The 26,715-nt window shown below is 46.9% G+C and overlaps 1 protein-coding gene across 2 annotated transcripts; it reads left to right on the top strand.

Moving 5' to 3' along the window:
* The first annotated feature begins 45 nt into the window (after positions 1-45).
* On the top strand, positions 46-26,238 carry MMP19 (matrix metallopeptidase 19). 2 transcript variants are annotated; one of them, XM_084837352.1, is made up of 9 exons: positions 46-562; positions 14,549-14,637; positions 15,033-15,163; positions 18,127-18,342; positions 19,948-20,193; positions 21,632-21,757; positions 22,666-22,830; positions 23,224-23,351; positions 25,160-26,238. In XM_084837352.1, exons 1-9 carry the CDS (start codon positions 197-199, stop codon positions 25,385-25,387), a joined length of 1,695 nt encoding a protein of 564 aa, XP_084693478.1. In that variant the 5' UTR covers positions 46-196; the 3' UTR covers positions 25,388-26,238. The 2 variants fall into 2 exon arrangements, with proteins under 2 accessions (XP_084693478.1, XP_084693479.1); XM_084837353.1 differs by lacking the exon at positions 46-562 and adding an exon at positions 11,239-11,529.
* Positions 26,239-26,715: the final 477 nt, after the last annotated feature.

Raw genomic sequence — 26,715 nt, 5'->3', positions numbered from 1 at the left:
TGTTCTTCTCTAAGCAAACACGTGGGTCATCTTGGTGCGGGGGGCACACACTTCTTTTTAAAAGTGCTGGAGTTCAAGCCTTCCTAGAAATTCTAGTATCTGAAACAGGAAGACAGCATCATCTAGCAGCAGGGCCAGCATCAAGGGTCGGCATGGCTAGGCATCTGCCAAGGGCCTACATCCCAGCAGGGGCCCAATGACAAAAGTTCCCTGGAGTCGCTCCTCTACGTCACCACTGCAACCTGTTTGTTCACCAGCCTCTTGCTTTGGCCCAGGCAGTGGTCATGGTGAGGGGGAACAGGAGATGCTGCAGCCTGCTTGCTCCCTGGCTCTCTGCCTCTCAAGCAAGCAAGCGGTAGCAGTGATGAGAAAGAGGCTGAGGAGCAATAGGCAGCTGGTGACAATGGCGGTGAGAAGGGAGGCTCAGAGAGGAGGCTCATCGAGGGTATCTTGTTCAAAGGCCATCAGAAACCTGGAGCTGGCATTGCCAGGGCTGCATCTCCGTGCTGGGAAACTATCTCCTCCTGCACCTCTCGGAATATGGGGAAGTGCATTATGCCAGGTCAGTCTATTTCTCCATGTAGCCCAGCTACAAAGCAATTTTGTAAATGCCACAGCAAAGAGCAAAACAGATGTTCTGCTCTTGCCCCTAAAGCTCAGCTACACAGTTACACAGATAACTTCCATGCTGTATTTTTCTCTGTAGCAGCCCTGTCACTCTTTAGGGAGGCACATCTGCAAACTCTTGGGGACAATGAAAGGGAAGGTGCTGTTGCATTCATGTCCTGCTTGTGGGTTTCTCATGGGCATCTGGTTGGGCCACTGTGGGAACAGAATGCTGGGCTAGATATGCCTTGGGTCTGATCCAGCAGGACTCATCTTACGTTCTTCCTTTCTGAGAAGCTTGAATTAAATTATATTATTTATTTAAAATATTTACAGACTGCTTTCATTAGCAAGTCAAAATAGACATTTATTCTTGTTGCATTTCATTCTAATGGGCTAAAAGTTCAGGTTCCTACATATTCATCTTAAAGGTAATGTCATTTTTTGTTTTCAGGAAATATGTCAACCATTCTCCAAAATTCTGACTCACCTAGAGCCTCTCCTTATCTCCCCTGCCCTCCCCTCCAGGCAATCAAACATGTCCTCCCCTCTGTTAAAAGCACAGGAGCTTTGCCAAAACAACAACGACCCCCAATATAAACACAACAGTCACCTGGGTCACACAATCACTGCAGCCCACTGTGGCTTATTAGCTATGGCGGGTTGCAGTGCCCACAGCAATCCAAGCGTCCGCCACAGCGGCTTTTCATTACGTGCAAACCAGGTGAGGGTGGCTTGTTGGAGTGGTTGACAAGCCACCCTCAACCCTATAGCAGCCCATGGTTTCTGGGTGGCTTGTCAAGGGGCTTGTAGAGGAGAAGCTACAGCGTACCTCCAAATATTCAAAATGACTGTTGCCACAATGAGAAAACCCATGGGGAAATTCACCCACTATGGCTCCTTATTACATGCAAACAGGGGTAGTGAAAAGACTACTGCCTTTTGCAGGAAGGAATTTGAGATTAGTTTCAAAACAGTATGGAAAACTCTCTGATTAAGGGCTCCTTCACACTGGGCTTCTATCCTGCGATTGAGATTGCTCCTTCACAGAAGTTTGCGGGCTCGTTACATGATGCAGTGACCATGCCATGACCCTCTTGCAATAAATGCCCTTTGTTCCATTTTTAAATAGATGGCAGATAATGAGCTATCAAATTATCCTGTTGTGTCCTGCTTCAGTTTCCTCCCTGGAAAGACTTAAAGCATGGAAAGAAGAGGAGTGAGATCAATGACAGATAATGGAAGACTCAGATAAGGGGAGGAGGAGGGGGAAAGGGGAAGGGAAAAAGGAAGCACATGTGAAGGGAGTCAGTGGTGATCCTGCATTTAAAACGTGAGCAGAAAGCCCCGTTTTAAATGCAGGATTTTAGGCTGGTGTAGAAATGCCCTAAGTTAAGTAACAGAACAAGTTCTCACAGGGATGTTGTGAAGTCTCCTTCATTTGCATTTCTATTAAAGTTAACCTCCAGAAGTGGCTTGAATGGGTTTGGGTTTGAATGATCCCCCCTTGGCAGAGACACACAGCATAGATAGATCCTGGGGGGCTCCCATGACGCAAGGTGGTCCCCCTTAGACATCCACCCGGTTTCAAAGAGACTTATGAAATCACTGGCTCCTTCCGGGTCCCTATTTTCTATGTATTGTTTCACGCTTCCCCCACCTCTCCAAATGATAGAAATGTCACTGCCAGGGGAAATTAACTTATGAGCAGAGAGTCACTACTGGAGACAAAATGTTTTTGTAATACCTGTTTGCTTACAAGTTGGGCAGGGATGGAACAGGAGAGCACTCAAACTCCTAATTTGTAAAGCCGCATCAGTTTCCCCAAAGGAACAGCCTGCCCTTGGGGCCTTTCAAGGGGCCAGGTGTCATCTTTTACAGACGACAGTCCCCGGCTTTAAGGGCAGCCAGCAGACTGCCCCCTATTTGAAGGCAACCTCTATGTGAAGGGCTCCCCAACTCCAGCTTAAAGATAAAGAACCATAATAACACTTGCCCATCATCAGTTAGCACCTGGACAGCAGGCTGAACAGGCACACATGGCCCCACTAGCAAAGCAGTACACGGAATGCATAATGTGCTCCAACAGCAGTCAGCGCACTTCAGTACTGATAAAAAGCACTAGTGTAGATCTAGCCCTGGTCACAGTTGTTCACAGTATGGTGAGATGTATTGTATCGCTATTCAAATTATAATAATTATGTCTAAATTCGCCTATATGGATATAAAATACCGCATGCAGATGGTATGCAAATCTCTGTCCTCTTTTGTTCTCTTTTTTTCTGATGTGTTTTCTTTTTTTGGTGATTCATAAGCGGCTCCTCCTGTTCAGCCAGCAGCCAAACCTCTTCCACTGGCTACATTCCAGCTACAAAATGTTCCCTCCAGGCTCTAGCTGTGGCCAGTCAGGGGCTCTGTGTGGCTATAGCTACCAGCCATCCATACTCATTTCTGCAAGCGTCTTCTAGCCATCAGGACCCACTGAAAAAGTTTCTTTAGCGACCAGCTAAAAATAAAAGCCTGGTGGTGCAGGAAGGGGGATGCCGTTTCCCATATCCCAAAAGGATGCATACAGCTGTATCCCGATTAGGCCTGGCGATGGCATGCAGGCTTCTTCCTGCTCCCGTATCCAGTCAGTGTCACAGGGGTGGCCGCGTGCCTCTTTCCTGTATTGCATGGATGGCACTGGGTCTGGAGGGGCAACTCTCTGCTTTTGGCTTCTCTGATGCCTCTCGTTTGAGGACCTTAAAACATGCTAAGGAGGAGGACATAGATTTGCCTTCCACTGGTATGTCTTATGGCCAAACCACACGCTACATCATTCACATTATTTTAGAAGCTGGCTTTTATTCTGAAGGAATAAATAGCTGTGGGGCGCTGGGATAGATCTACGCTAGTGCTTTTTATTGGTATTGAAGTGCACTGATGACTGTTGGGGCGCATTAGGCGTTCCATATACCGCTTTTCTGGCATTATTTCCTGATTTTTATTCTGTATTATCCAAAATACCACAACAGATGTCATTGTGTGTGCTACGAGGTATAAATGCGCAAGAGGGATATAGTGTCACCATGACGGGATCGTATCAATATGACACGAGGTGTAGATCTGGCCCTTGTCTGGAATGTGCTTCCAATCCAGTTTGGGCCCCCACACCAGTTTCCTGTGAAAATCAACACCCCACCAGCTGTTACTTGCCCCTGAATGCACTGTTTCCTGCAAGCAGCACTTCTGGGGGGTCAAATGGCAGCATGTGGGTGGAATTTTTGGCAGGAAACTGAGAAGGGGCCCTGATCTAGATTAGGGCCCTGTGGCTGCTTTTCCTTCAAAATAAAAATGGCCACTTTAAGGATGCTTATTTAAAAGTGTGAATATCGTTACATGTACCTTGATCATGAAACAAATATGAATTTTTCCAGTTTTATGTTTGGGGAGGCCCGATAAATGCTGACTTTCCCACCAGCCTGTGTATCTGTGGCTTGATCAGCAGCACTTACCAGGAGGTAACATTTATCTGTGAAAAACGGTGGCTGCTAACTCCTGCATATCAAACCTCTGTTTGAAAGGCACAGTGTCAGAGCCCAGTTGAAAACCTGGCAATCCTAGGAGGCTTAAGCCATTTTTGCACCACCTTGAGCTTAGCAGAGGAAAGGAGTGACATGAATGTAATAAATATAGACTTGATTTGGGAGACACTCACAATTGCATAGTTTGGGAATGTTTCTTGTGACCCCTTCCAATCCCATCAATTCTAAAATTAGAAACTAGGAACCATGGTTCCCTTTTGGAATCACTGGACATCATGAATTTTCTAATACAACAATAGAAGAAAGGACACCTCTTGACTGAAACAGAACTCTGCTGGGAGCCAAAGGACCATGAATGAGTTTGAAAGTGGTGTGTGATTTGTCCAACTGACGAATCCAGCTGTTTTGGGGATATAAATAGTATGTCCTCCCCTCTTCCTCTTTATGAAGTCGGCACTTTTTGTACTTTCTTTGCCAATGTCAGATCTGTGATTCGCTTCTGTTATTTGTTTTTTGGCCTGTCATCATTGTCTGCGAGTATTTCCGGACAGTTGTGCCATGCACGGTTCCTGGCAGCATCACCTCATCTCTGTGCCACCTGCCCCAGTTTCACCCCACAAGATGCATGTGGGATTTCTGCCCCTATCATCCACTGAATCATTCTGGAAAGCAGCTGAAAGCCACAAAGGAAGCAGCTCCGAGTCATTGATTTGTCTTTTGTGTTAGAAGGTTAAGCTTTTCTTGGTTGCAAAACTGGAGCCATCTTCCTTCTCCCAACCAAGTCAGCCATTAGGCATGCCACTCTGCCTCACCTTTAGCTCCCCCTCTGCAATACAGGGATAACATGACTGGGGCACCTTACAGGGTTGTTGCAAAGGTTACTGAAACAATTAATGTGAAGTGCTTTGTATGCTCAGAACTGCTATATAAATGCTACATATTGTTATTAATTATCTCATTATGGAAAATAAGTTACAGAATAGGGCCCTCACACACAAATCCCTTTGTCACCCCAATTCAAGGTGATCTGCTCTTTCCCTAGTTGCCATGAGTTAGCTTTCAGCTGAGTGTCAGACCTCTCTGAGGTCAGCCCTGATGTGCAAGCCAGCTTCTCAAGGCCTTTGCTGTACTGGAGAACTACAGTGGAAGCCCTTCAGCCAAACCCAGCAGGCTTCTGGGTGCATGAGAAGAATCAGAGGAGGAAGCCTTCCTCTGTAGAGCGTGAGATGGCCCAAAACTGACCTGCCTAGCCCAGGTCCTCACCCCTTAACCACACACTACTTTAAGGAGGTATATAGTGAATCAAAGAAGATAGACTAGATGAGCTATTGATTCACACATGGATTGCTGGCAGCGGAGAAAGCATAATAGCTTAGGGACATGCTGGGTCTCAGAATGTAATGGTTTAACAGGGGACTTCCTCATACTTTAATCCTCTGCAGCCCCCTTCTACTATTTGGGTTGGTGATGCTGGGATGGTGATGTCTGTGCTCAGCTCCACCCTGTCGCCACTGCAGCTAGGAAGGCCTTGCAATAGCCTGAAGCCTTTCCTCAGACTTTGCACATGGGGAAAATATGCAAATGCCACACGAAAGGGAGAGGCGTGAGGGTGACTATTTTGGCACTCTGACTTGATTACCAGCAGTGCTATTGATCATTTGGCAACACTGAGCGCTGACCTTTTCATACTCCGTCTTTAGCTGTCTGTCTGCTACAGCATAGCTCTGTTCTGGATAACTACAGTCATGGTGCCCCAGAAGTGGCTGCATGTCAGCACTGGATGAATAATCCTAATAAAGCATCCTTAGGCAGCTGTTACCCCAATCTACACCACTCCAGAAGCACTTGCATCTTGGTGCTGATCCCAACATTGCTTTTTGCCAACATGGGGCTTTCGGCAGAATAAGTCCAGATCCTAGCTGTCGAGGTACATGTTAATATAAGAAATCAGGCTGCTCCTGTTGGATGTGTGTCCTAGAACTGGAACAGATACATATATGATTGTTCTCAATACATTAAGGGCAAAACTACATGGTACATTACATGCATAGTGTGTAGCTGACCCTAACTTTTTTTTTACATTAGTGTAAGCATGCAGCCCCCTGATCCGGATCAGGAACACCACATGCAGGAAAGGAGAGGTAAACTTTCCCAGTCAGGTGGTTTTCCCACTAAATTCACACACACACCCCTCCAGTTCAGGGTATAGGAAAAATAATTTATGGATAAATCTATTTCAAACAGACCTCTTGTTATCTTGACCAGCTTCTACTTCCTGTCTATATCTCGGTCCACAGAGATGTGGTCTTTCTGATGCTGAGAAGGACTCGGTAATTTTACCCTCAGCCAGTGGAATGTAGTCCTGAGAGCTTCTCCAAAATGGAATATGGCCCTCCGATTGAAAGAGGATTTTCATCCCTGCTCCAAGGCTTATAGGTACCCCTGTGCTAGCCAAAGGGCTAAAGAAAGTGTCCTTCTTTAGCCACCTCTTCTCCCTTGGAGTGGCTCTATTTTTCTGCACTGCTGAAAGTGAGAACCGCTTGCTCTTACCTCCCCACCCCTGAGGGCAATGGATTTTTAATCTTTTCTAACTTTGGCACTTCAGTGGTACCCGCTGTATTTCTGTTTTGTTTGTGCAATGTAGTTACTTTTCCTGATGTACTTTTGTTCATTTAAAAGAGTAGTTTCTTTCTCCTTGCACTGCACCTCACACAAGGAATGGTAAACCAATTCGCTGCTGAAGCGAGCCGTGTACAACTACCCACCAAAACAAATGCAGCCTACTTGGAGCCCAATTCATTTTTGCTGCCTGTCTGGGTGTCAAGCCTTGGCATGAGTGAGGCTCAAGTCACTTTGTTTCTGGGATCCAGAGAAGGCAGGCTGCCATTCCAAGTGGACCAGGAGCATGGTTCAAAACAGGTGCATTACCTCTGTGTGTTCCAGAGCACCAAAGAGGTCAGTCGCAGCTATGCAGTCAAAACAAGACAGGTCAGGTTTCAGTGGGGCAGAAGCTTAGAGAATGTCTTCTTCACCAAAACATCAAAGAGTCTTGTGGCACCTTAAAGACTAACAAAATACTTTCTCATCCTTCATCCCAGCAGCCCTAGGGGCAGCAGCAGGTTCTTCTTGTAACCATCACATGACCTGCATGGCCTAATTTGAGTGTCTGCTAACTCCTCCTCCCCAATTCCATCTTGGGACTTTGAACATGCAAACAATGTGGCTTCATCATCAAGTCAGTTTTTCTCTCCCTCCCCCCCCATTCCCACACCCAACCTGCTTTTTACAACATTTTTCCTGATGAAGCAAGCGATCTAAAGTTCTCAAACGCTTGCACATTTCTGGTGATCTTTTGGTTGGCTTAAAATGATATTAAACTACTATGGATTTCAGATTGAGGAGTGGGTGAGTGCTGAGACTAGGGCTTGGTGGGCAAGGATTGGCCCTTGGAGTCAGCAGACTGAACGGCACCCTTGACCCACTTCACTCAGCGCACCAGGCTTGGAACAGAAATGAAGAACTTTGTGGTGCAAGACACAAAGAGACAGAGTCTGACTGATGATGTGTGAGACACACAAGCCCAGTGCTTTACACAGGGATGGCAAAAACAGATGGATGGTCAAGCCCTGGCCATGCTGCACCTTGTGGCTGGGGGACTGTGCTGCGTCTGATAGATCACAAGTTCTTTAAATCTGAAGTAATGGCCTGAGAAGGATGTTGCCTTTGTAAGGCTGTTCTGGGTCACTGTTTATGAAGTCTGTGGTGATGCCTTCTCCATGGGACAGATGGAATATGTATCCCAGGTGCTGGCCTTGAACATTCTTGGCAAGTGAATTCAGGATTGCAGGAGCACTAACTCCAAGCTGAATCTAGTGCGGAGCCAAAATACCAGGGTGGAGATTCACATCTGTAGTGACCATGCAGCTCAGGAATGTACTACCAAGGGAACCTCACCGGGCACCCACAGTTGCTATCTTTTTGGCGCCAGCCTAAGACTTTCCTGTTCTCCCAAGTGTCTGATGTCTTTAAAAATATTTTTGTGTTTTATTATTTTAGTCCTTGTAATGCATTTCACCTCTTATACCTGATATTGTATTCTGTGCTGTGCTGGCACATTTATTAGTTTTATATTGTTTATATTATTATATTAGTAATTAGTAATTGGTAAACACCAGAGAAATTTATTTTATGAGGCACTGAATAAACAAACAAACAAACAAATCTGCTCTGTCAAATGAGCTCCCCCTTCAGCATTTTTTCACAACCCTTAGTGAAAGGGTGCAACACTGTTTATGAGGGAGTGGGTGGCTGGGTGAGAAAAAGGGAACATGTTCCCCTGTCCAAGGCAACTGGGCTGATGGCCCTTCACATTGGTATGTGCATCCCATTGAAAATCATGCAGTATAGAAGAATGACCTCCTTATGTGGATGCCACTTGTATGCACATCCAACTGTGCATCGGTCTGTTTCTTGGCATGATTTTCAATAGACTGTCTTGCTGGAGTGAGCATCCCAGTGTAAACAACTGTGGGCCAGTTACCCTGGCAGTAGAGATAAGTTCTGCATCTGTCTGTCCAGAGCTGGCCCTACCATTAGGCAGAGTGAAGCAACAGCAGATGACTGGGGGTGGCAGCACCAGCAGCAGATCCCTGGCTGTTCCTCTTGAGCCCCCAGCCATTCCCATCGGTTGGACAGCAGAACAGCATATGCCACATGGACTGTTCCGATGAGCTTAAGCAAGCCTGCTGGATTAGATGTGGTGAGGATACTATCCGGTTGGCTTTTGTATGAGGAATGGGGAGTGGGCACCATCTTGTCCTTTGCCTCAGTCAGCAAAATGTCTTGATCCAGCTCTGTGTGTGTCCCAACTCCAGCACCAGATTGGAGAAACAATGGCTACAAACAAGTGTCCTCCCCTGCAAATGTACAGAAGAGTAGATAGCAGAGTTTGTTTCTTTTCCATTAACATTTTAATGCTGCCCCACCCCCATGGCACCTTTCACAGTGAAAATCAAACCTCATAAAGATTCAGTGCTGTACTAGATGAGTTGTAATTCTCATGCAAAAGATTCAGGATAAGCCAAAAGACTCAGGATAAGTCATAGCGTCTGACCGGGCAAGGAACTACGTACTCTTGACACAGGCTTGTGTCGATCACCACATTGGTGGTTGATTCACAGGCCTGGAGTTTGTGAGTATTGGGGAAACTCATACCAAGGCCAAAACAAAAATATTGTTGAGATAACCCTCAAAGGCTACAGGCAGATACTTGGCATGAAGATGGGAATGAGGGGATGAGGGCCTCTGTGGCTGAAGCAGTACTCCCACCCACCCCTCTGCCTTCATTCAAACATTGTGGGGGGAGGTGGAATGAAGTCTGGGAGAATTGCCTGCTTTTTAAACTCTTGCAGTGAGACTGAAATAGAAACAGGCCTTCCTGAGGGATGGGCCAGGGACTCTGCTTGGAAATGGAGCACTAGGTTATGCTGCAATATGGCTAGTAGAACTTTTCAGGGCTAGATCAAATGGATTCTATTCAGTGGGCCAGATCCTCCCATTAGCTGCCTTCATGCTTTTGGAATGCTCTAGCTCAGCCTTCCCCAACATGGCGTCCACCAGATGAGTTTTAGACTATAACTCCCATCGGCCCCAGCCAACACAGCCAGTGGCCAGGGATGATGGGAGTTGCAGTCAAACACTTTTGGAGCGCACCTGGTTGGGAAAGGCTGTCCTAGCTGATGCTGGTCACTGACATGCATTGGCATTTCATTAGATGTCAGTGCTTAATGCCCAACAATATTTTAACCAATTTAAGAAATGACTTCTATTCAGTTTAGAGGTATTGGCCTACTTCTGTTTCGGTTTTGCCTGTTATGCATTTAGCAGCCCCCTCAATCATTCAGTGGAGATCTACCCCGCCCTCCAAATGCCTGGCTATCATATGTATGTATGTATGTATGTACTTGTTACATTTCTGTACTGCCCAATAGCCGAATAAGCTGCCCCACCAAAGAAACTTGCATTTGGAGCCCCTTGTGGTTGGATGGAGAATGGTGTGGGATGAAGTTGGCTTGGGCAACTGTCATCTGTAGACAGCCAGAGCTTCTGTTGCTCTCGCTCAGGCAGAGCTTCCTGTCTAAGAGCTTCAGGGACTTGGCCAAGGCTGGGGATTGTTTGAAAATGCCGCCCTTTGACCTGGAATCCGTCCCTGGCCCCGAGCCAGATTGGTCAGTGCTTCTCTAGACACTTTGCTGTCCAACCTGTCATCCCTGCATGCGTCATCTCAAGCCATTAGCTTCGTAAGTATCTTCCTGCAGTGCACCAGATCTCTGCTTATGGATGTCTAACTCTTGTTTGCCACTATGTGGATTAGACTGATGGCTCATGGGAAGGGGGCTAGTGAACGGATGTTTCTTCCTTACAACAGGGGCTGTATAATGTCTAACTGGTGTTTAGGGCTCTTCCAGCTCTTGGATTTTCCATGAAAGGCTGTTATTATATAGCAGTACACTAAGTGCACACTGCACATGCTCCACAACTTGCCTGTCTCAATTATTTACTTTACTTTGCTGGGTCAGAATAGGGCTCAGGCCTGGTCAGCCCTACTCGCAGGTTATATTCAAAGTTCAAATCCATAAGTGGAGGGTGGCTGGCTGGGTGGGGAGTAAGGGGGACTTGAGAACCTCAGATACTTGTGACTGGGTAGACCTAGGTGGGATCTGATGCAGAGTTTGTTCCTAATATAGGGAATTCTCTGAATTCAGCTGCAGAGAGCAGGATAGATCCTTGCAGCTACAGAGACGCTCTTTCATCACCTAGCATGATTAGGGTTGTCAACAAACTGAGTCTACTCCAGTGCCTTTAACACTCTGGGGTGCAGATATTTCTCTTAACAATGGGAGCTCAGCCAGAGCCCTCATGCAAACCCTATTAGCAGAGCCGTTGCAATGGGACGTCACTTTACGAAAATGTTTATTCTGCGAAGAGTTAATATTCTCGGGGGGGGGGGGGGCTCCAGGCCTTGCGGTTGCAACATGTTTGAGTTGGAAATGACTCACTCCTGCTGCTGGGAGATTTATAAACTTGGGAAAGAGGGAGGGAAGGCACGGATGGATTGAGGGAACAGCAAGGGCAGAGTAAAGCTTGAGCCACAGAGAGAGGAGGTGGAGGAAGAGAAAGAGATCCAGAACTGAATTCCAGAAAAGCCATTTCTGAAGAGCTCAGCGGAGTTTCTAGGCTTCCTATGAGAAGCTGTCGCTGCTCACTTTTGCGGTTGAGGACTGCAGAGAAACTGGGCATGAGGATGCCTTGGCTAGTACTTCTGTTTCAGGTCTGCGCTGTTGCCCTCTCTGCCAAAGGTGCTGCTCTCAACCAAGCAGAGGGGAAAGAAGCTCTGGTAGGTAGGACCCAGGTGCCCCCTCTTCCTCCGAGAACCCAAGCTGAGAAGCTGGAGTTGAGGTGTTGGCGGAAGTGGTCTCACGCAAGAGGTTGTGGACAACTGGGGTAGGATGTTCTTCTGCCCTGGCCTGTGACCTCAACCCCAAACTTTTCTGACTTTCTTCAAGGCTTTGGTCCTGACCCTTCCTTCCTGGCAACTCAACCTTTCCCCAAACCCAGATGCTTAAGCCAGAGGCTCTTCTTGATCAAAGTCCTGGCTAGACGCAAAGCTCTGATGAAGGGAAACTTGCCTAGAATTTTCCCTGTGCCCTGGGGACAGGAAACCTAGAGGAAGATTTCCCCAGCCAAGACGAATTCCAGTTGCCTGGGCCTTCCCATCGCTCCAGGAAGGAACCAAGTTGAACATTTATGGGCAGGCAGTGATTCACAAAGAGTTGGAAAGTAGGCAGCTGGGCTGGGAAGAACAGCAGGCTGTGTAGGGTTGGCAATGAGTTCTGAATTTGGGGGGAAGTGTGTATGGAGTAGGGAAGCAGAGTCTCTCAGATGTCCCAGTGCTGAGTTCTCTTTTTCTTCATAGTTCTTTTTTTAAACTCAGCCTGCATTCTCCGCTGTTATCACAGCTGTGGTCTTGTTTCTTTCTACCTTTCTTGCATGGACCTCAGCTTGGATCTGTGTCACGCAGTCTCCTGTGACATAACGTTGGAAGTTCTGGGCCATCTCTCCTGATTGCTGAAACGAGCCCCCCCCCCCCCCCGCTAAATTAGCAAGCCAAAGGCAAGCTTAAGATTTAGATGTAAGTAGGAAATGTGAGAAAGGAGACTTGACACTTTCTCTATGGTCTGTTCCCACACAGGCCAGCGCGTGCTACTGCTTTGCTCCTGGAGGCCTCCTTTTTTTCTTCCTTGTATCCTTGGTGCCTCCATGCTTGTGGCAAATTAGTTGTCTGACTCATTTGCCATGAGCGGAATGTGCAGCTGCGCATGCCATTGAGAAGGTTTGTGGTGGCATTACAATTAGAACTGTAATTTCAGCTTATAGAAAAGGAGTCTGGCAATGGTAGCAATCAGACAGGAGCAGGGAGGTATCACAGGCAGAAGTAAACCAACCCCTGCAGCTGGTTAGTTATGCTCACCAGCACTCAACCCCCTGGGTGTTAAAATGGGATGGTCTCTCTCCAAATGAGGGGTACATCGAATCGCTATGTGGGGTCCAAAAAGGAATACCAAGTGTTCTATGCAATGTTTTTGGGGTGAACTGTGAATCTCTATATGTGAGATGGAGAACATCTTTGCAAGTACTCAGGGTCAAACTACAACCTACATTGGAGTTCCATGCTTCAAACTTCCACTGTAATTTTCTTCTTCAAAAAGGAGCTGCTGCCCTCTGTGCCCCAATTTGAATCAGGGCTGAGGGTAAGGGGGGTTAACCCTCTGCTGATTCCCTGGGTTAAATCATTTTCCCCCTCCCAAAGGGGTAATTAGCTGCAGAAGGAAAACATGGGAACAATTCAGAATTCATAAGAAGTAAGTCTCTGCTTTTTAGCACTTTATGGAGTTGGGATGGAATAGCAAAGTTTTGGAGGAAAGTATTTTTCTTAACGATTATGCAGTCTTTAGAAACGATGGGATAATCTGAGGTATCTGAAAGTCTGTGGAGCCTGGTGAAAGAATAAGGCAGCCTCCCTCAACCTGGTGCCCTCCAGATGTGTTGGACTGCAACTCCCATAATCTCTAGCCACTATGTCTACCACATCTGGAGGGCACCAGGTTGGTGGAGCCTGAAGTAAGGATTTCTTTTGAAGAGTGAGAGGTGTAACCCTAGAAGAAGTGACTGGTTCCATCCTTAGGATGGAAATGAGGACTCTGGATTGAGCTTGCTCAGCTTTCAGGGGATGTCTGTATTGTAGCTGTATGTTGTGGCAGCTCCTGCTTCTCCTCATGTGCTTGCTCTCTTGGACCTGCGTGAGGTAATCTGTTTGGCAGGTGGCCCTGCCCAGTTGTAGCAGGCAGACATGAGATCTAGTTGTGGACCAGTCCGGAAAAACAAGTAATGAATGATGCCATACAGAATTTGAGTTCCAATGGGGAACATTTGACAGTCCTGTCCTTTGCTGGCAGAGGTGGCTACGACACGTCTCTTCTCTGCTGAGTAAGCAAGAGAATGGTGGGAATTTCCCAACTCTGTGGCTAGAGAAATAGAAATCCGGGAGTAGAGAGTACTTAGCTTTCATGCATAGGTGTTGGAGTGGAATGAGGCCTAACAGGAGAGAAGGGTAAACTTGGGAATCGGGTGTGTGTGTGGATTCTTTATTTCCATATTTCACCATTAAGTGGGGAAAGGGGACAAAGTTCTCTGCTTGGCCCCAGACCAGGCTACTCACCTTCCGCTTAGTAGAGGCTTCTTCACACGGAGAGTTTATCCTGCTATTGAGATTGGTTACTCATGGATGTTTGTGGGTCCTTTAGATGACGTCGTCAACCTCCAGGGCATCTCCGCATTAAATGATCTTTATTCCCTATTTTAAAAGATCGGAGATATGAGCTATCAAATTATAGCGTTTGAATTCTGCTTGAGTTCCCTCATGAAAAAGAAAAAGCTGCAATAAGAGGATCTGGACCACAGCGCCACCTAGTGGCTGTATAATGAAATATATGGAACACTCAGATAAGAGGGAAAAGGAGGGGGAAGGAAGCACATGTAAAAGGAGTCTGTCATGATCCTGCATTTAAAACGGAAGCAGAAAGCCCCATTTTAAATGCGAGATTTTAGGCTGGTGTGGAGAGGCTCTCGGTTTCTCTATAAAAAGGAAGAACAATCATTTCAAGGGAGAAAGCATTATGGGAAAAGCCTGGTCAAACTGTGGCCTGCCCACCCAGCGCGCGTTGCTGTAGAGGTGGATCTGCACATGAACGTCCATGAATGTCTGTTGTCCAGTTCTCTAGGTCTGTGGGTCAATGGATTATATCCCTGGGGGTGCTGAGCTGACTAGAGTGTTTGAATATATCTCACCATTTCAGGAGTTTCTGCTGCAGTTTGGATACTTACAGAAGCCATTGGAACAACTCTCAAATGACTTCACAGAACAGGAGATCGAGGATGCTGTGAGGTAAACTAGAGATGTGAGGTAAACTAAGCAAGAAAGCCACCACCCAACTCAAAACCCTATTACAAAGAATTCAGTTTGCCCTGTCAATGATCTCATATTATGTGTCATCTCAGAACTGATCGCATCACTATCATTCTTATTCTTATTATCATCTTGTTATCATTATTATTAATATACCACTTCTCATTTGAAAAAACCATGAAGCGGTTTACAAAGAGAACACAAAAAATACACAGTGGTATCATGGCTGGGGAAAAGCCGAAGCAAACAGACACATTTTCAACAAATGCTTAAGACACACCAGCATTGAGGCCTGATGTACCTCTGGGGGGAGATCTGGCCCCACTGCAGTGTCAAGCACTGACCTCTTCCCCACCCCACTTCTGCTCCCCTAGCTCCTTCCAGCTTGCATCAGGACTGCCTGCCACGGGACAGGTGGATGCAGCAACCCTCTCCCAGATGCGGCAGCCCCGTTGTGGCGTTGAAGACCCCTTCAATGAGAGGACCCTGAAATACCTACTCTTGGGTGAGTATTTATCACACTGCTGAACTGAGGCAATGATCTCCTGGCATAAGCAGAGATGCCCATGGCTGGCAAGAGTTGGCACAAAGATATTTATTTCCTTGGGGCTGTTGGAAAAGGAGCTTAGGATACAATTCTATGCATGTTTTGACTGAAAAAGGTCCTACAGCTCTCAGCATGGTGGGAATTGTAGGAGGTTTTTTTTTCCAGTCCCTTAGTTGTCCTTAGCTATGCAGATCACAGCTGAGAATTTTGCAGCTTGAAATATGAGCGAGTGTATTTAGTTCAATCATGCTGGATTGGAATTGTTATTCTTATAATATATACTAACAGTGAACTCAGTTCTCCTCTCTAGTGCTGCTCCTTATGCAGCCAAAGTGGAACAAGAGGGATGTATCAGCAGGATTGGGGGAGCTCAGGTTTGCAGGAGGATAAAAAATATTTAGAAAAAAACCTCAGAGGGGATTCCTCTCCCCAAATACCCCACCCCAATGAGGACTGAGCATGCTTAGTGGGAATGGAATGCTGACCGACTATCAGGGAAAAATGGAGGAGGGAGGGGAATGAAATGGATCTTCTGGAATCCTGAATAGAAGTACTTCACACTGCAACATTTTGTTGCCGGTCCCCCTTGTAATTAATAATTGTAGTGTTTTTAATGAACAAACTGCTTTACAAGTACTATCTTGCTCATCTTCATAAGAACCCTGTGAAGTAGATCTAATTATCACCAGGATCTCCACAGCATAGGCTGCCAAAATGCTTTATGCTTTGTTTGGTCAGCTATGCAGAGTAAGGCAGGAGTCCATAAACACCGAGTAAGGATGCCATCTTGTACCCACTTATCTGGAAGTCAGGCAGGAGTCCATAAACACTGAGTAAGGGTACCACCTTGTACCCACTTATCTGGGAGTAAGCCTCGTTGAAACCAATGGGACTTACTTTTGAGTAGATATGTATAGGATTGTGCCATTAGTTTAGCCGGCAGTTCCCATTTGTGCTCACCACCAACCTCCTCCCCTCCCCAAGTCCTGTGGTATACACAGCAACAGGGGTGCAGTCTGGGAGGCCCCTATTGTTTCTTATCCAGACTTCAGTGCAAATGAGAAAAGACCCCACCTCTACTCATAGCCTTTGATCTTGCTAGAGGGCTCGGGTAGTTATCTCAATTGCACTGTAATTTGGAGAAAATAAGAAGCGGCAGGGTCTTCTGGTGCTTTTTTTCCTTTACGTTCTTCAAACGTCGTATGCTCCTGACGAGCTAGTGAGCAGATTTGTAAATGCTTGGAGCAAGGCCTTTATTGTGGTGGTGCCATTGCTTTGGAACACCTTCCTCTTTTCTGTTAAGTTTTTGGCAGCAGGAGAAAACTTTTTCGTTTTGTTTTTGTACAGGTTTTAATTAGTTTGGGTTGCTGATTTTTGTATGTTTTTTAATCACTTGCTGTATTTGAACTATATATTGTTGATGTTTCTAATTTATAGTCTGAGATGCTCTTCTGTTGCTGAATTCCTTTTAGGAAGAAAGGCAGCTAATATTTTTTTAATAAATCAAGTTATTATTTAAATTTTACAGATGAACTGAGGTTAAAGTAGTGACTTGCCCAAAGAGTTTCTGGCTAAACTGAAACTGAAACTCAGTTCTCTTACACTGATGCCTGAACCTTTATCCATTGGCCCAAACTGGAATTTCTTATGGTCAAATTGAGATCCATGTGAACCATATGCCATTGTTGCTGCATGCCAACCAGAATCATAGTAGGTGTTGGAGGCGCTGAGCTGTGAAGTCGGTCAGGTTTTGAGCAGACTTGGATTCGTTCCTGTTATTTCAGGAGGTATTCTGTAGCTCCCTGCTTGTGGTAAGCAGATTGTTTAACTCATCCACCCCACACACCGTGCAAAACCTGGAATGTTCTGTGCTACTGCACCATCTGCATTGTCATGGCATGCAAATTTGCAGAGCCAGCACATGGCGAACAGCTATTGTGGTTTTCGAAGTTTTCTACCATCATGGAATCCTTTCTGCGTCAGCTTGTCTGCTAAAATCCCCCAGAGGCATGTTCTGGGGCACACTTAGTTTGTGAGGCAGACAAGTCAGTCCTCGCTCTTTCCTCCGTGTGAACTAGGAGTGCAAACTAGAACATCCCAACAGTCTCCTGTAGATGCATGTTTCAAGGGATGATTGATAGTGCTGGGTGAGTTGTCCACTAGGATGGATCTTTCCTAAGGAATCTCAAGAGTTCCCCGGGAAGCAGTTCTGCAATCCACTGAAGAGGGGGATGAATTTTCCACAAGCAGGGAGCTGCTGCGGGAAGCGGCTTTTTTAAAAAAAGTGAGCCCACTCTGAGCAGAATGGACCTATGAACCAGCCCAGAGTCAGGATTTAGGGTTAGGAGGCAATGGCCATAGCTGCAATGGCTTGAGTAAGACCCAGTCTTACGCATGTTGACTCAAAGGTAAGCCAGAGATTTCCATGAGACTCATTCCCAAGCATGGTTGCCTGGGATTGCAGCCTTAGTCAAAGAATAGTCCAGAACACCTGGGACCTGCAACAAAATGTTGCAGTGTTGTGTGTTTCTGTTCAGGATGCTAGCTAGCCAGCCATGCCCTTTCCCAGGAAATTCCATTCCTCCGTCCCTTCCAGTGTTTCATCTATCTGAACTATTTTGGGGGTTCCCTCTCCTTGGGGCCCCCCCATCCCTCAAAAGATTGTTTATACATCTGCAAACTTTGGGGTTCCCCAGAGCTCACTGATACCTCCTTCTTGTGAATGGATGTTTGGCAACCTGTTAAAGATCCACACTTAGAAAACTGAGTTTACTATTAGTCTGTAGCATGCTATGCCTCCTCCCCGAAAGATAGACTGGGCTGGGACTCTCCTGGCGTCAGCCAGATCCTGCACTGCTTCTGCATGGGATAAACAACGGCCCATTTTTCTGACTGCTCTGGCTCTGTGTCTCCCCCTGCAGGTCGCTGGCGCAAAAGGCACCTCACTTACCGGATCTACAACTACGATGAGGATTTGGGGGCTGCGCTCACTCGCACAGCCATCCAGACAGCTTTCAAGTACTGGAGTGATGTGACGCGGCTCACTTTCCAGGAGATGCGGACTGGCCGTGCTGACATCCGACTCTCCTTCCATGGTTCCTCTCCTTGGGGCTGCTCACGGCCCTTCGATGGGCCTGGTACGGAGCCAAGCCTGGCTGGGGCTTAGAATGGGGCTGGCAAGGGAACCAGGGAGGAGGAGGAGGAGGAGGTTTGACAGCCTTGTGCTTCCAGGAGTTGGGATCCGCAGAGGATGCTGCGGCCTGGGCTGGGTGGAGCAGTTGGCAAAGGGATGCTGCAGGGTGGCGGAAGTTCAGGGCTGGCCCTACCATTAGGCAGAGTGAGATGGCCGTCTCAGGCTGCAGATGCTGGGGAGCAGGGAGTGGTGAGAAGCTGTTGGAAGGCAGATCTGTGGCTGTGCTGTGTGATCTGCTCTGTGCCCCTGTATGTGAGCCTGCTCCCCTGAGATGGGGCCGGGGAGGCTTCCTGATGCTGAAGTAAGACTCAACTGCCAGTCTGGTCAGCTTTCAAAAATGGAGGGACACCACCTTGGCTTTTTCAAAATGCCTTGGGACAGCCTTGCAGAAGCTGGAAGCCTGAATAGGAAGTGCTTTGTGGCAAGGAGTGGGATGGAAGCTCGGTACCTGGCCTTGTGCCAGCATAGACTGACTTGAAACCAAGGTGGTTTAAAATCAGGACTATAAATCACCATGCAGAAAGACCTGGCCACCTGAATAACTAATCTGACAGGCTTGCTGGGTTGTACATGGTCCTCCCTGTCCCTGCTGCCCCATTTTACCTTGAGAACAACTTTGTGAGGAAGGCTTCCCCAGATGCCTTCCAGATGTTTTGAACGACAACTCCCAGCGTTCCTGTCCATTAGCCATGCTGGCTGGGGCTGATGGGAGTTAAACTCCAAAACATCTGGAGGTCACCAGGTTGGGGAAGGTCGGTGCATCCATTTTCATAATGGGACCATTTTAGATGATAAGGAAGAAGCTGTAGCATGAGAGACCATCCATTCAGAGAGTCTATGCTATTGACTGTGCCTGCAATAACTTTGCCCATCTCCCTTTTATGCCCACTATAAAACCTCCTAAATATACTGTGCCCCATTTGCATGGAAAAGGTTTCCCTTAATTGTTTAATATATACAAATCCATCTCTTATCATGAGCAATGTGATAGAAGCACATGCCTTCAATATATATTTTATTCTTGTGAAAGGTTTTAAACAATGAGAAAGTGTTCACTTTTGTGTTAAATCTGAAACACATGGAACTAGTTAATATCTGGTTTAAATTAAGCCAGTTTAATGGATTGTAGACATTCAGGAAGATTGTTAAAAGACGAATCTAGTTCCCACCACCACCTTCTGCTGTGTTGCATGAAGCAGGGGTAGAAACAGGTGGGGGACATTGAAAGGCAGATGTCAGGAAGGTGTCCTACTATAGGAAAGGGGAAGTGTAGAAAAAGGCTCTGTGTTGCACAGAGGAATTTATGGGGTGCTGACTGCAGGGGTGGGCAGAAAGTAAATCTCCAGCTGTTCTGGACTTCAACTCCCAGCATTCCTGACCATTGGCTGTGCTGGCAGGGGCTTCTGGGAGTTGAAGTCCAAAACATCTGGAGATACCCTCTGCACACCCTTGCTGTACTGCACAGAGCCTGGGTCAGATTTAGAGCAGGGTTTCCCAATGGCCAGGCTGCCTCACAAGTGTCTAACCCACATCCCTTTCTCTCCCTCAGGACATGTGCTAGCCCACGCCGATATCCCAGAATTAGGCACAGTTCACTTTGATTCAGATGAGCACTGGACTGAGGGGACTTCACGCGGTGTCAACCTGCGCATCATTGCCGCTCATGAGATTGGCCATGCGCTGGGACTGGGTCATTCCCGGCACCCGGCTGCACTCATGGCTCCTTCCTACGGTGGCTATCGGCCGCACTTCCGTCTACACCATGATGACATCAAAGGCATCCAGGCACTGTATGGTACGGACTCGGGGGAGATTCAGCAGTACTCACCCTCCTGCTCCCTTTGCTCCAAGACTCCAAAACCCTTGCTTTGCACGTGGTTGGAGCAGGCGGAGGGTTTTTTAGCTTAGTCTTCTGCCATTGTGCCTAGTTCAGCCCTCAAGCTTCCTTCCTTATGGTCCTCTCTCCCTCCCATGTGTCTTGAAGTGGCTGAAGTGTGTAAGAATGGGGGGGGGTCCTTGGAATTGGGGACTACGCTGGGGGCAGATGGAAGGCCCCAGGGGCCAGACTGTGCCCCTGGATCTACTATTTGCCTCTCCCTAACTTGGGTCACAATGAGCCTCCCAGAGTTCAAATAAAAAGCCATTTTTGTCTTCCCAAGATTAAGGAAGACAAAAATATGAAAATGATGCTTTTTATTTTTGGAGTTTTAAAACTTTGTATTGTATTATTTTATTGTTAGTCTACAAATTAAGACTAAACTGTCGCAAATGATTTATGAATAGCAGTATAGAAATATGTTTTTTAATGATTAATCACATTTAAAATAACTATTTAAATGAAGCCAGAAAGAATATGAGATGTAGATCTAGTTTGCATGATCACCGTGGCTTAAACAAGCCACAGTGGCATGTGCCAGGTGCCATTTGCCTAATCACCTGCCTGAGTGCAGCTTGTTGTGTTGTCCGAACCCGGGCGACGTGGCTTGTTGGAGTGGGAAACAACCTACAAATAACCCAAGGGCTGTTCTTGGGTTATTTGAGAGTTGTGTCCTCCTCCAACAAGCCACGCTACCTGGTTCGGACAGCTTGTTTAACCCATGGTGATTATGAGATCAGGGCCATAGACTTGTTATTCCCCCACCCTCTCTTTAATGCACAATGAATGCAAATCGATCTTTCATATATATGTGTGTGTATACACACACACACACATGGTGGCCATATAGGAAAGACTTAGGACTCCCATGATAAATAGAAGTGCTAATCCTGAGCTTTCTAAAAGAGTGTCCCTGCTTTTCCCCTGACATTCCATTTTTTCCAATGCCTGGTTGGTCACTTTCTGTGTGCTCCTTTCCCCCACCCCTTGCCTGCCTTCATGCTCTCCTTCAGCTTGTGAATCCCCTAGCAACAGGGAGGTCTGTTTCCCATTATGGGAGGCATGGGTCTGGGCCAGTGGTTTTCAAATCATGAGGTGGGCCGCAGCTCCCTTGTGGGGGAGGCACAGACTGTTGCCAGGCAAGGCCGGCGTTTCTTCCCAATGCCTGCCTGAATGAGGTTCTGGTTGGATTAGGAGGCAGAGTGCCAACACATCATAAAATGCCAAGGGATCCGCAGTTGGCCAATTATATTGGCCAAGTATTTCCCTCTTTTCCCCATCCCAATTATTTTCCCTGCCCCCACCCCCTTTTCCATCAGGCTCTGCCTATAACTAGTGTCTTTGTTCTTCCTTGCAGGCAAGAAGACTCCATCAACAACCGCAGCTGTGACCTCCCCTGCCCACACGACTGTCCCCACTGCCTCGCTGAAGCCTAGTAAAGTCCCCAACCCGTGCAAAGATGGGCTGGATGCTATCATGCTGGGTGAGTCTCCTCTCTCATCCCAGCTCCCAGATCCAAATGTACCCCTTCCTGCCCAGAACTTGAAGAAAGGGGTGATAGTGCATATTCTATCTGCCCCAGGTTTGCATGAATGGACACCTCGCCCGTGTCTTTCTCTGGCCACGTGTGTGCCATTTTCTCTTCAGAGTGTTAGTAGGCAGGTAGGACTGATGAGAGAGCGAAATAAAGTGGCAAGTAGAAGCAAGCTGTGCCTGTCAGATGTAATGGAGTTGAGGAGAGTACAAAATGTGAGGAGGGCTGGTGTCACTCTGTTAAGGTGCCAGGGGGCTGTGGAGGAGATGGTGTAGAGTGGGACAGGCATGGGTGGGGCAGTGAAGAGCAGACCCTCATGTGCTCTTAGAATAGCCTTCCCCAGGCTGGTGCCCTGTAAGTGTGTTGGATTGCAGCTCCCATAATTCCCAGCCTGCATTGGCCGTGCTGGCTGGGAATTATGGGAGTTGCAGTCCATTGGCTGTGCCGGCTGGTACTTATGGGAGCTGGAGTCCAACACACCTGCAGGGCACCAGGCTCGGAAAGGCTGTGTTAGAGTGATGATTTCTGTAGACCTTTTAGCACACAGCCTTATAATACTTTTCCTCATTTACCTTTCGCAAGAACACTCGAGGCAGATCTTTAATATCCCCATTTACAAACTTGGCACGTGAGAACTAGCAGTTTGCTCCCAATCATCCAGCAAGTCCTTGTGGCTGAGTTGGGCTTAGAGCCCTGGTCTTCCTTCCAGTGTCATATTCTCTCAATCAGTGGCGGGTGGCATGGGGGAATGTTGGAGCGGTGTGCCATGGCCAGCTTTCAGACCTAAGGAAAAGGATAGCATACTGGATTCCCACTGTTTGACCTTTAACCCCTGTCTCTCCTACACCTTGTTCTAGGGCCGTATGACAAGACATATGCTTTCCGGGGTGATTACGTGTGGACAGTGACAGACTTTGGTACCAACCCACCTTTGAAGATCTCCGCGCTCTGGAAGGGGCTGCCGGGGTGGCTGGATGCTGCTGTGTATTCTCCCCGCACTGAGCGCACTTACTTCTTCAAAGGTCTGTGGGTTCAAGAGTTGAGAAATAAGCCTCTGTGCCCCAAATTATCTCAGGGCACAGTCCTATGCATGTCTCAACAGAAAAAAGCTGGCTGGGGAATGGTGGAAGCTGTAGGACTTTTTTTCTGTCTACACATGCAGCCTAAGTCTGTTTCTTTGGGAGGAGGGGGGGGGGATATTCTTCTGCTCAAGTCCATGTACCTCATGTAAGCAAAGGCTTATTCCCCCCACCCCTTTCTTGATCCCTTGTTACTAGTTTTCCTCCCATGAGGCCCCAAAAGCCAACACAGGGGCAAATTACAAGTGACACTGCCTCTAACATAGATTGCATTTTGTGGAGATTTGCCGTGCATTATTTCCTTTTAAATCTATATTCCTGTCACTCTGGCTACAGGTACTAAACTGTGGCGTTATCGGGGTTTCAAGCTGGATTCTGGTTACCCAAAACCCCTCACCCGTATCCCAGCCAAGATAGATGCTGCCCTCTATTGGCCAGAGAACAAGAAGGTCTTCATCTTTAAGGTACATAGACTTCTACTATTACTACTACATTAACCTAAGTGCTTAAGGACAATTGGGTATTGTTGAGTTAAGAATAATTTTGAACAAGAGGGATTCCCCAAAAAGAGAGCATGAGCAGTTTAGATAATGGAGGCTGAATTCTTCAGGGTGTATGGATGCTGAACAGCGCCACAGTGCTTGCTCTGTGCTGCTGAAGCATTTTTTGTAGCTCATCCATGCAGCTTCTGTATTCTGATTCTCTGGAATGTTGGAGGAAGGAAGCGGGAGTTCTATAAGCTCAGAGCACTATGGGAAATTTTTGAAGGGACATAATGGGCACAGCAGATGTTTTCTTAATATGGGACTTGACAGATTGGTGATAGCTTTGAGGCGATGAGAGAGACAGGAGACAAATGGGGAGCTGGATTAAACACTGCAGTAGGGTGGGGAGAAGGAGGGAGGTCTCTTGGTTGAACAGAATCTCACTGTGCCCAGTGGTGGCAAGAGAGATGATGTTGTTCAGTCGTTCAGTCGTGTCCGACTCTTCGTGACCCCATGGACCATAGCACGCCAGGCCTTCCTGTCCTGCGCTCTCTCCCGGAGCGTGCTCAAGTTCATATTCATTGCATCCGTGATGCTATCCAGCCATCTCATCCTCTGCCGTCCCCTTCTCCTTTTGCCTTCAGTCTTTCCCAGCATCAGGGTCTTTTCCAGAGAGTTTTCTCTTCGCATTAGGTGGCCAAAATATTGGAGCTTCAGCTTCAGTATCTGTCCTTCCAATGAGCAGTCAGGGTTGATTTCCTTTAGGGTGGACTGATTTGACCTCCTTGCAGTCCAGGGGACTCGTAAGAGTCTTCTCCAGCACCACAGTTCGAAAGCATCAATTCTTCGGTGCTCAGCCTTCCTTATAGTCCAGCTCTCACAGCCATACATTACTACTGGGAAAACCATAGCTTTGATTAGACGGACCTTTGTCGGCAAGGTGATGTCTCTGCTTCTTACTATGCTGTCTAGGTTGGCTATAGCTTTCCTCCCAAGGAGCAAGCGTCTTTTAATTTCATGGCTACAGTCACCGTCTGCGGTGATCTTGGAGCCCAAGAAAGTAAAATCTGTCACTGCTTCCATTTCTTCCCCTTCTATATGCCAGGAAGTGATGGGGCCAGATGCCATGATCTTAGTTTTTTTAATGTTGAGTTTCAAACCAGCTTTTGCACTCTCCTCTTTCACCCTCAACAAGAGGCTCTTTAGATCCTCTTCGCTTTCTGCCATTAGGGTGGTATCATCTGCATATCGGAGGTTATTGATAATTCTCCCAGCAATCTTAATTCCGACCTCTGATTCATCCAACCCGGCATTTCTCATGATGTACTCTGCATATAAGTTAAATAAGCAGGGTGACAATATGCAGCCTTGTCGTACTCCTTTCCCAATTTTGAACCAATCGGTTGTTCCATGTCTGGTTCTTACTGTTGCTTCTTGACCCTCGTACAGGTTTCTCAGGAGACAGGTAAGGTGATACTGCCACTTTATGGCTCCCAAGACGATGGATGGTTAACAGGTGGTCACAGGTTACTTTTAAACTGGCCAGTTTTCTTTGCCTTTCAGACAGCTTTTATTTTTTTTTAAAAAAAAAACCTTAATGCAAGGCCTGAGCAGTTTCACATTTACCTACACTTTCATAGCCAACAGCGACCCCTTGCTTTAATAGTGAACATTCAGGCAGTATGTTTGTTCTAATCTATGGAGCGACACCAGATGAAATTGGCTGTGCAGCAATGACCAAGAGATGCTGGGATGTGCCTTAATTCCTCCACCATCTCTTTTCTTAGGGCACTGGCTTCTGGCAGTGGGATGAGCTGGGGAGCCATTTCTCCACCCTGCCCAGGAAGATCTCCACCCTTTTCACAGGGGCTCCATCCCACCTAGATGCTGCGTTCACCTGGGAGAATGGCAAAGTCTACTTTTTCAAGGGAAAGAGCTACTGGAGGCTCAATGACCAATTACGAGTGGAGAGAGGCTACCCACTGAGCACAGCTGAGCGCTGGATGCACTGCTAACATGGACAATGATGCCCTGGCTTGCTCCCCAGGACTAGCTTAAGTTCCAGTTCTCATGGGCTCAGGAATGTGGTTCATTTTCTTTAAAACAAAAACAAAAACATACCCAACAGCGACACCTACAGGTGGCATACAAGAGCAACAACTCTTCTGGAAAGGACCGGGGGGAGGGGGGGGGGCAAAAGCAATAGACACCCTGAAATTTTCTGTTTCTGTTGGACTTTTAGCTCCCACACCGTCAACACATTTCCCTTTTTAATGCTGGACTCCACAAACATCCCATTGACCTTGGCAGAAAGGGCTAGCCCAGTTTCAGGGTACAGGAGGCCTTGGAGGAGGATAAGGTGAGAGCAGGGCGGGGAGTGACTAGGAGTGTGCCTTGCTATGACAAGCCAGTAGAGCAGTTTAAGGCTGCAGAGACTTTTTAAGAGAGCCGAAGGGGGCATGATAGAAATATCATTGCCCATGGTATGTACACTTGTTCACTGTTCTACCTGGTCAAACAGATCTGCAAGGGGTTTTGTAGCAAAATGCTGACTGCTCACTTTTCCTTGCATCTCCATCAATAGAAGGGCTAGACCTTTTTAAAAATAAGGCTAAGGTTTTATGGAAAGCATCTGGAATATGACTGGGGGGGTGCAGCTCTTGTACCACACCCACCCACATGCTTATGATTGCTAGGACAGACTCATGGGGTAATACGGATTGTATTCCATGTTGATCATGTGATGTTGCGGAGCAAACAATATGAGCATCACAGGGCTTGAATGTACATAACTGGCTGTTGGCAGCAGTAATGCCAAATTTACTCCATCCACAATAAAAAGGGTATGATTATATGTTTGTAATTGATCCTCTCCCTCTCTTTCTTCCAAGGAAAAATTTCAGCATTCTGAAAATACTTTCAGGGCCAGCCAAAGGCGTCCACTGGAGTTTTTCCAGGGGTTGGGGGACAAACCTGCACAGCAGTTTGTTGTTGTAATTTGTGCACATTGCACACACTGCTATAACACACTTGCGCACCTTCCTTGTGTGTGCCCTTTGTTGCTTAGCATCACATTCCATGGCATTGAGAAGCCTACACAGAGTAGTACAAGATCCTGGGAATTGAACAGCAACTAATGCAGAGAAGTGTTATGGTCAAGAAGCATCATGAACTCCAACAAAACTTTATTTGGAGCGAGAGATTAAAAACACACACATAGGAACGAGAGGGAAAAAAAACACCAGATGCACAAACACAGTACAGCTGTCTTAAAAATATCATAATGTATATTTTAGGGCATCCCTGGCCTTCTCATAACATTGACAATTCACATGACTCTTCC

The sequence above is a fragment of the Heloderma suspectum genome, chromosome 2 (genome assembly GCF_057233095.1).
Source record: "Heloderma suspectum isolate Gila_16-S chromosome 2, 16-S_ref, whole genome shotgun sequence".
NCBI classification, from domain to species: Eukaryota; Metazoa; Chordata; class Lepidosauria; order Squamata; family Helodermatidae; genus Heloderma; species Heloderma suspectum.
This window is presented reverse-complemented; position numbering and strand designations above follow the sequence as displayed.

Bases quoted from the DNA above. Each gene is read 5' to 3' on its own strand.
- MMP19 (XM_084837352.1), top strand. From the start codon at position 197: ATGACAAAAGTTCCCTGGAGTCGCTCCTCTACGTCACCACTGCAACCT. The intron at 14,638-15,032 runs GTAAACTAGAGA...CTGCTCCCCTAG, and splicing joins GAGATCGAGGATGCTGTGAG to CTCCTTCCAGCTTGCATCAG. The intron at 21,758-22,665 runs GTGAGTCTCCTC...ACCTTGTTCTAG, and splicing joins GCTGGATGCTATCATGCTGG to GGCCGTATGACAAGACATAT.